This window comes from Sinocyclocheilus rhinocerous, unplaced genomic scaffold, assembly GCF_001515625.1.
Source record: "Sinocyclocheilus rhinocerous isolate Xijiao unplaced genomic scaffold, SAMN03320098_v1.1 scaffold470, whole genome shotgun sequence".
Taxonomy (NCBI): Eukaryota; Metazoa; Chordata; class Actinopteri; order Cypriniformes; family Cyprinidae; genus Sinocyclocheilus; species Sinocyclocheilus rhinocerous.
The window spans coordinates 178,903-188,739 of record NW_015637537.1 but is presented as its reverse complement, the minus strand read 5'-3'; the positions used below and the strand labels follow the sequence as shown (position 1 = coordinate 188,739).

At 35.8% G+C, this 9,837-nt stretch overlaps 2 protein-coding genes across 3 annotated transcripts in view; both read left to right on the top strand.

Moving 5' to 3' along the window:
• Positions 1-348: 348 nt before the first annotated feature.
• Positions 349-2,390, top strand: ndufa7 (NADH:ubiquinone oxidoreductase subunit A7). Its single transcript, XM_016564029.1, has 4 exons — positions 349-574; positions 784-833; positions 1,396-1,533; positions 2,264-2,390. Exons 1-4 carry the CDS (start codon positions 524-526, stop codon positions 2,337-2,339), a joined length of 315 nt encoding a protein of 104 aa, XP_016419515.1. The 5' UTR covers positions 349-523; the 3' UTR covers positions 2,340-2,390.
• A 1,913-nt stretch (positions 2,391-4,303) lies between these two features.
• Positions 4,304-9,837, top strand: part of LOC107748959 (peptidylprolyl isomerase H (cyclophilin H)) — a 23,663-nt gene continuing 18,129 nt past the window's right edge. Inside the window, exon 1 of one of the 2 annotated variants that reach the window (XM_016563986.1) lies at positions 4,304-4,600. In XM_016563986.1, the coding sequence (XP_016419472.1) occupies positions 4,535-4,600 (66 nt within the window). In that variant the 5' untranslated portion in view covers positions 4,304-4,534. The remainder of the gene's footprint in view (positions 4,601-9,837) is intronic. The other variant, XM_016563987.1, reaches the window with a different exon arrangement.

The window sequence follows — 9,837 nt, the reverse complement described above, 5'->3', positions numbered from 1 at the left end:
TCAGAATAGTAATAGGTCACTACTTGTATACGTTAAAAGAAACAAGAAATAACAAAGCAAAAAAAAACTGTAAATTACTTTAAAGCCTTAAATCTATTCTTTGAATAATTTGTAATTATTTGTACTTGTTTACAGACGTGTTTTTTTTTTTTATTGCTTTTCTTATTTAGTTTTTATTTATTTATTTTAAGTATTTGTTTTCATTCAGTTTAAATGTTATTGCCCTTATATGTTTTGTTCTAAAAATTGCAATTAAAAAAAAAAAAAAAAAGCTAAATTTGTTTCGTTTGCGTTTGATGCGACAAGGTGGCGCGAGCGTCTGTCGCTCTTGCGGATGGGAGCAGTCAGTGAACCAGAGAATAAGAAAATGACTTCCGGTCCGTTGGTCCTTTGGTTGCTGCTGTAACTGACTCAGGATCAGCTTCACTCATCTACACTAGCTTCATCACAGTGAGGGACCGTTCCGTCAAAACTGATTCCGCGACAGATTCACAGCAAACTGCGATTTCACCTTGACACAAGTATGGCGTCGGCTACGAAAATGATCCAGAGGCTGAGGAATGTGCTGTCAGGGGTGAGAGGATGATGGTTTTAATGATTTTAATCGTTTATCAGTCGTAGACGCACAGACACGAGCGTATCCATGTTATATGACAACGGTTAGAAAAACGTTTAAATCTCCATGTATGTGCATGTCTTTGCGTTAGTAATCAGCAGTTGTTTTCATGTCTAGATAATATTTTATTTACTATAACTACATTCATTTTTCTCTTTCGTTAACAGCAAGATCTCCAGTCCAAACTACAACTTCGGTACACTGAAATTTCAAAGAGGTAACTTAGATATAACCTACTTGCCTAGAAGTGTATATTTCTCATAAATAATTGAAATGTGCTTAACTAACTGGAACCAACGTTATACTTACATATTTTCTTATATTTATTCATATTGGGTAGTTGACACAGGTTTAGTAATTTGAACATTTGTACAAGGGAAAATGTTATTAGTTTATTCATTTATTGTCTTAATGACAATTGTAATGCTCCTACAGTAACACAAATTAATTTCGTTGTCTTTGCTGTGTGTCTAGCAAAATAAAGGCTGACCTTTTTCTTTGAGGACAGTTCAGTTGTATTGCCCAGCAGCATACTTCAATATTTCACAATTTGAGTTGAATTACTGAAATAAATGAACTTTTCCACGACATTCTAATTTATTGAGATGCACCTGTACACCTAGGATGCATCGGGGGTGAGTAAAACAGACTAATTTTTATTTTTGGGTGAACTAACCCTTTAATGCAGTGAGCTTATTTTCAAAGCACTGTTATGGTGACATTGAATGCAATCATTAATCCATGCTTCATATTTGTTTTGTTAATGCCATTGATGGTAGGACTCAGCCTCCACCTAAACTTCCCGTTGGACCGAGCCATAAATATGCGAATAACTACTACTGTCAGAGAGATGGACGCAGAGAGTCTGTTCCACCGACTGTGCTCATGTCTTCACAGAAGGCCCTGACAGCTGGAAGGTGGACTGGCTTTGCTTCATACAGATTCGTTTCAAATGTTGTGTATTGTGCATTTGTTTTCACACTTCTTTACACAAGCCACTTCAATAGAAAGTACCATGATAGGCAGCTAAGACACAATTGCTAGCTTATGTAAAAACAGTGTTATTTGCCCTTTGTGTATTTATCTTTGGTAAAATAGCATCTGCTATTAAAATAATACACATTTTTATATTACTTTAGTTGCTATGTCTCTTGACAGTGGGTTGTATTACTTGGTTTGTTTTATGAAGGTCTTGCTTACTTGCTGTTAATATAGCCCCAATACATGTAATAATTCCAGTAAGTTTGTGTTTTTCCAAGCATGCGTTTTGTTCTTTTTCTGTACGCATAAAACATGAAAGCTGAACTGAACGTTCTGGAACAGAATTTCTTGATATATTCATGATAATGCTATATTATTGCTCAGTTGGCAAAATAATGCATATACATATGCACGCATATGTAAATCTGAGTTTTAACACTATTGAATTAATAAAGTGTGCACATATAAGCTTGGGTTTTAACATGATCTAATATTAAATAACACTCTATAAAAATATTCTATTAATGTTTGAATAATTTAATTCTACGTATTATTTCTACATGTCGGTGGTAATTTGTTGATGAATGGGGTTTGAATGCTGCCTAATTGTTCGTGTTTCATGATAACCAGCTCATAAATCTCTGCATGTTTCTCTTCTGTTCACAGTGAGGCTTCTGGAAAACCCAAAAGCCCTGTTACTCCAGGGTCGCCACTGAAGGAGCTTCCACTGAGCGTGGACTAGATTTACCTTTTCAAATGTGTTCTTCTCAATAAAGGATGTGTATATACAAGACACGCATTCAGTGCACTTTTTCTGTTTATTTTATGAGAAATGTATGATCATAACAAGAACGTTTTATTTATTTGTTTTCTTGTTTGAGTAAGACAACCCATTAACAATGATCATTCTTCCAAAGCACATCTATATTTAAAATATGATCTAACTACTGTCTCTTCAGCAATACACAAACAGTAATTATGATAAGCATTTTGAATAATAAACTTTCAAAACACTGATTTGGCCAGCTGACATTAAATTGTATACATTAAATAAAAACATTATATAAAACGCATACAAACTGCCCCAGATATAAATGTGACTTGCCTCAACCAAATGCCTTACTGTATTTCATTGTGGATTTTCTGTGATCATAAAGCCACAGCTCTAGCAAAAATATAATGAGATTGGAATTTCAGTTTCCAGTTTGATCTAGATGTTTAAAACTAATATAAAGAGAAAACAAGCATGTGTAATCAAAGACAACTTAAATGTATAATTGCATAATTATTTACTAACACGATCTGACTGAATAACACAAACGGTTGTACCTTTCCAATTTTTTGAGACATTGAGGAATTCATCATTGACTGAAAAAGTAAACCATGAACCCAGTTACGTTTCTGAAAGCCTAAATCTGGCAACGACTTAATGGTTCTAAAACTTGTAAATCCAGCTGCTTTGGACTCAGACGAGGCATCAAGTAACAAATTAAACAGAAAGGGCCTGCATGTGCATTAATTTTAATAAAGGCCCAAATAAACATGTGCGCTCCATCCTTTTGAGCACGAGATGGCAGTAACAGTGCACCGTCTAGTACAGCTTTTATCACACGTTTATACATTAGGGTTACGCTATAGGCTACTAATTCCTGGTATTTGGCCCTTTATTAAAATTAATGCACAGGCCCTTTCTGTCTGATTTGTTACGATGTCTCGCTCAGCTCAATATGTTAAATGCGACTATAAGACATGAAGAGATAATATAAACATTAACATTATTTATTCAGTAAAATAATGTGACTCTGCATAGGACAAGCGGGTCGGATAATGGATGAGCACTACTGAGGCAGCAAATAAATAAGCTGTTAAGTGACATCTGTTACTGTTATCAGTATTAAGTCAGTCACACTGGTTTGCGATGAGTCTAGGGCACATCATGGAATCGTTGCCAAACGCTGGAATTATTACACTTCAGAATGCTATTTTTGGAAGTAACAGATTTAGACGAGTTTACGTTCTGCGTACAAACGTCTCTTCGTGAGAATAAATCCAGAGGTCAGTTGTTCAAAAGTAATCGGATCGGATTTTGGACATCGGATTGGATCAAATCTGGAACATGTGTTTTCAAAAAAAGAAGAAGAAGAAAAGGATTCTGAATTCGGATTAGATCACCAAATTCAATCTTGGTTTTGATCTGGATTAAATCCTCAATTTGTGTTGTTCAAAACTTTTTAGTAAGATTGGGATACTTTTGATAAAAAAAAAACAAAACGGGATTATTCTGAATCTGATCCCAGCAGAAGGGTGGATTTCAAGGGGAAAAATGTAATAAAACTTTAAAACTGGTCCAATAAATACAACATTTGTAACATAATATATCTCAAAATCCCCAAACAGCTGTCAATATCAAACACAAATATTATATTTAATTTAAAGTGTTTTTTTTATCACTGATTGTAAACTACATTGACACAATCATCGGCGGTGGACCAGTCAGAAGTAGTTATTTGTGTAAATGCAATGCAAAACTAGAATGCAAAACATTGCCATTTTTTCCCATCTCATTTTTTATTTTATTTTTTGCCATCACCATGTCCATTTGGAAATCTGAAAAAGTGTGTATCTGGATCAGGGTGATCCAATCTAATTTTGCTTTGAAAAACCGGCACAAAAGTAAGATGGGTTACCTGATCCTGCACAGCAAAACATTGGATTTCCAAATTCAGATCGTTCTGATTCAGATTCAACTTGTTGAACAACCGGCCCCAGAGGCGCGCTTGTCCCTCGGTGGCATCCGTACAGAGTCCTTCTGGCGTCCGTAGTGACGTCACGGGTGCACATTTTTGAATCGTCCTGTGAAGCTCGTGGTGTGAGAACTGAGAAACATTCATAGCGCATATTTCTGCCGTCTGGAGTGATAAAAGCCCGAAAGCAGCCATGAACGTTCAGCCTTCAAACCCTAACAACCCGATAGTGTTTTTCGACGTCACCGTTGGAGGACAAGTGAGTTTAAATCCCACTCTGCTGTTTTCATTAGCAGATCAGCTAGCTGACGCTAAATCACGCACAGCCTGTTTTTATTCCGCCCCACAGACTTGCTGGTTGCTTAAATAGCATCTAAGTGAATCAGAGTGCACATAAGGTGTCTTTACACAATTATGCAACCTGAACAACATTAAACAAGCTGTAAAGACACCGGAATGCCTCTTCAGAAGCGCTTCTGTGCCGCCTTCGCCGTGTAATTCATGTAATGGCATGTCATCTGTCGAGATGGCTCTGCTTGATTCCCAAAAATATCTAAAGAGACCTTCAGGGATCTTATCTATGCACAATCAGCTTGTAACACTCCAAAGAGAAAGCAAAACTTGAAATCGCATCATATGACCCCTTTAATCCCAATTTTATTGTTTGATTTTCGAGTGTCATTCCATCTCAAGTGGTCCAGAAATGAAGCTGGTTGCTTGAAAGTATTTATTTATTAATTTAGTGATTGCCTCAATGTATTGATATGGCAAAACCACCATTTTATTTATTTGTTTTAGTAGTAGTAGTAGTAGTACAAGTAGTATTTTACTTGATTAAACCTTTGCTTGTTATTGTGTCATTTGGGTTATGTTAATGGAAACCTCAGTATCTCCGAGCTGCTTGTCACAAAGGCTGATCTTTAGAGCACTTTACAGTGTACATGTAAATGTATCATAATTTAGCACATTCTTGTTTCTTAGAATGTAACGCCCAAATGGAATGATCAGGATTACTCGGGGTTCCATATTCAGGTTCAGTTTATAATGGGGGAATCATTAAAGTCTCAGCCGTAATGCTTTTTAGGTGGTACTAGGTAATGGTTGAGACTTCTATCCAAGTACAATTGAAAAGCATTTTTTAAAATATAACTATCCCTCACTTTCAAGTTGATTATCTCTGGTACGGGACCACAGTAGCCTGGAATATTGGTACTTTATGGGGAAAAGCATACTTTGTGTGTTTTGAGAAATGAATAGATGTAATATGAGCATAACAGATATTAAAATAGAACAGTATTGTACAATTATTATGTTTATTATGATTGATATACACTACCAGTCAAAAGTTTTTGAACAGTAATATTTTTAATGTTTTTAAAGAATTCTCTTCTGCTCACCAAGCCTGCATTTATTTGATCCAAAATACAGCAAACGCAGTAATATTGTGAAATATTTTTACTATTTATGTTTGTTAAAATGTAATTTATTTTTGTGATCAAAGCTGAATTTTCTCTTCGGTGTCACATGATCTTCAGAAATCATTCTAATATGCTGATTTGCTGCTCAAGAAACATTTCATCATCATCATTATTATTATTATCAATATTTAAAACAGTTAAGTACATTTTTTACACAATTCTTTGATGAATAGAAAGATCCAAAGATAAGCATTTATCTGAAATAAAAAGCTTTTGTAACATTATACACTATACCTGTTACGACCCTATGGTGGTCATAACACCAAAAATCCTAAAATAACTGTAAAATTGACAAGAGCATCTTTACAGTTCAAATAATTTATTAATAATTTTCAAACTTTTAACCAAAAATAATTAATAATAATAATAATAATAATTTGTGTAGTAGACACAGTTGTAATGGTTACAAACATAAACAACACACAGATATATATATATATATATATATATATATAAAAACAGAGAGACAAAAAATAGTCAAATGTTTATTGATGCTTTTTTTAAGTATGTTAAACATTTCTCTTGACTTATCTGGTATGTTGGATGAATTTTATTTTCATTTAGCTTGTGGCACTTCATTCTGGGATTGCATCCTTTGTGAATTATGCTTGTGATAGTGGCTTAGAATTTGAATTTTAAATGAGGTGTCTTAGAAAGTAGCACCATTTTTCTGCCTAAATTCTGTATGTATGTTGCATAGATCTCACTATAAATGATCCATGTGTGCATTTTGTTTTGTAAACATTTTTTGACCTAATCGTAATGTTTAATCAAAATGACTTTTCTTTGGTGATGTATGCTGGACAATCCAATCATTTAGTCTGCTTAAATCAACCCTTCCCTCATTTTTGAGAGAAAACCCACAACAAAATCCAATCACTCGATAGAAGCAAGTCTTCATCCTACATTTTTTCCCCAATAATTGTTACACTCAGAGGTACACTGCTGTTCAAAAGTTTGGGATCAGTAAGATTTTTAATAAAGAAGTTTCTTATGCTCACCAAGGCTGTATCTATTTGATCAAAAATACAGAAAAAAATGTAATTGTGTGAAATATTATTGCAATTTAATTTAAAATGTAATTTATTCCTTTGAAGTAATGATGCTGAAAATTCAGCTTTGCTTCAGTCTTCAGTGTCAAATGATCTTCAGAAATCATTATAATATGCTGATTTATTATCAGTGTTGGAAACAGTTGTGCTGCTTAATATTTTTTTGGGACCTGTGATACTTTTATCAGGATTCTTTGATAAATAAAAAGTTAAAAAGAACAGTGTTTTTATTCAAAATAGAAATTTAGTGTTACAACTATTCAAGAGTTTGGGGTCAGTAAATTTTTATTTTTTATTTTTAAGAAATTAATACTTTTATTCAGCAAGGATGTGTTAAATGGATAACAAGTGACTTATATTGTTAGAAAAGATTTCTATTTTGAATAAATGCAGTTCTTTTTATTCATAAAAGAATCTAAGAAAAAAGTATCACAGGTTCCAAAAAAAGAATTATCAAGCAGCACAAGAGTTTCAACACTGATAATAAATCAGAATGATTTCTGAAGGATCACGTGACACTGAAGACTGGAGTAATGATGCTGAAAATTCAACACTGCATCACAGAAATAAATTACGTTTTAAAGTATATTAAAATAGGAAACCAATATAAGAAATTGCAATAATATTTCACAATATTACAGTTTTTCTCTGTATTTTTGATCAAATAAACATGCCTTGATGAGCATAAGAGACCCCATTAAAAAATATATATATTAAAAATCGTAACTTTTGAATGGCAAGTGTGTCACACAAAATACATACATATGTTTCATTGCAACTTCTAACTAAGCAGCTCACAATGTTTGTAACAGCTATAGATTTGAACTCATAACATGTATGATTGCAAGATACTCAAATGATATTAAGATGTGCAAGATATCATTTAGGCTAGATCTCTTGAAAAGGCACAGCAGGCTTGTGAACCATTTTGTATGATCTCATAGTAAGCTTTGCATGCACAGTTGGTGTAGTTCCTTTGCTCAAGTGCCAGTAGATGTTCCACAAACAAGTGTCATCTGGTAATTTTCTTAAAGGTCCAGTCCCAGCACTCCTAAACCAAAAAGCAATGCCAACCAGCACACTGTTGGCACAGGCCATCCACAGAAGATTGACACTGGCATAAGCTGGCACCACAAAGCCCAGAAAGGCACACACCAAACACATTAGCAGGTAGGGTATCCAGTTCAAAGCGAAACCTAGAGTCAGACTGACAAAGAGAGGAGGGGAACTTTCTTGAATTTCAGAATTTCCACCTTCCCCCTCCTGATTGTAAGGGAAGTGTTGATCTTTCTCTGGAGCAAATGCTGTGTTTCTCAGCTCTGCCAGTTTATTGGCTCTTCGGATCCAACCAATCGTCGTCTTAAAATAAAACAGAAGTATGAGACCCACTGCAATAGATATCTGCATACTAAATTGAAACGCTACAGTAGATCCGTGAACACGGCACACCAGGACTCTCGCGTTGTCTTTGTAAATCTCCATAGGTTGCGTGTCTGTGTAGTTGTAGGTGTAACAGCACGCGAATGCCCACAGAAGCACAACCACAGTGCAGTAACATACAGCCCTGTGCCGAGAGCTTGAGCTAACGTCTAGGTGTGGGTAGCTGGCGTAGTCAAGCGCCCCAGCGATGAGTATGGGCAGAGGAAGCAGGGCGTAGACAGCCGATCCATGCGCCAGGATGAAGCACATGGAGGTGGAGGTGGGTAGGTGTTCTTTGAAGAGCCACGCGCCGGTGACCGCACTGACCAGCAGCACGTCTGCCACGTACATAGAGACGCTGCAGAGCCCCAGCAGGGACTTGAGAATGCTGTGCCTCCAGAAAGACAGGACTAACGTGTTCAGAGCTACTTTGGAGCACAGAATGAGCAGGTACTGCAGGGTCTCATCATGGGGAAAGTTCTCATTGACCCCCGGTGACCAGACGACGGCCATCATGATCGCTGATGATACGTGCTAGGTCGACGTTTGGTCTCAGTTCACCCTGAAAAAAAAAAAAAAAAGATTGGTCAGAGCTGATAAAATACGCCTCCCTCTTGTCTAACAGTGACACTAAGCATGATACATTTTTTTATGTAAAATGCATCATATGCACAAAGCGTGAGTGTTACTCTGGTTGATAAAGGGCTGTTGTTAGTTAGCAGACATGGTGTAGGTTGTGTTTGTGGTGAGCACCGTTAGGTTTTGATGAGATAATTATATTTTTGGCACTTTATGGTTTGAAGCAATAAAAATATTATTTTTGTCTTGGTTTTTTGTTATTGTGGCTAGTGCTGTCAAATAATTAATCGCATCCAAAATAAAAGTTTTTGTTTACAGAATATATGTGTGTGTGTGTACTGTGTATATTTATTATGTATATATAAATGCACACACATACAGTATATATTTTGAAAATATATATTGAATGTATATAGACCTATTCAATAAGTGTATTTATTTCTTGTCTCAGTGTTTAGCGCAGTTGTCGTTGCTAGGAAACGCTTGTTTTGTTTACTGTGTTGAGACGTGCTTAAGTTGTGTTTGGTCTCGGACTGTATTGCATACCTTGTCAGTGTCGTGCGCTTGCTTAGCCCTTTGTTGTGATAAACAGTAAAGTGTGTTCAGCTGAATTCAATTTCCGTTTTGTCAAATGGGTATAAAAAAGGTTAGTATACCGCGGCAGCCGTCGTGTGAAGACCGAAAAGTGTAAAGACCATTGATTCTACCGTGCAGGGACACCGGCAAGGGACACAAGTATCTCTTTTGATTCGTCCTCTTTTCTACACCTTGCTTCACTTCTGTTTCAATTTTAATGACCAACTCTTACTATGTGTTTCCATATCCCTACTATTACTACCACTTGCAAACCACGCATCACACACTGTAGGCAGCGCAATCCTAACAACCTGTGCACTTTGCCTATGCCTGCTAATACACTACTTTCTTTTTCTATTGGTCTCTGGAATTGTCAGTCTGCAGTAAACAAA

Excerpts from the sequence above, each read along its gene's own strand:
- ndufa7 (XM_016564029.1), top strand. The coding sequence starts at position 524 with ATGGCGTCGGCTACGAAAATGATCCAGAGGCTGAGGAATGTGCTGTCA. Across the intron at positions 834-1,395 it reads TACACTGAAATTTCAAAGAG|GACTCAGCCTCCACCTAAAC; the intron begins GTAACTTAGATA and ends CATTGATGGTAG. Across the intron at positions 1,534-2,263 it reads AAGGCCCTGACAGCTGGAAG|TGAGGCTTCTGGAAAACCCA; the intron begins GTGGACTGGCTT and ends TTCTGTTCACAG.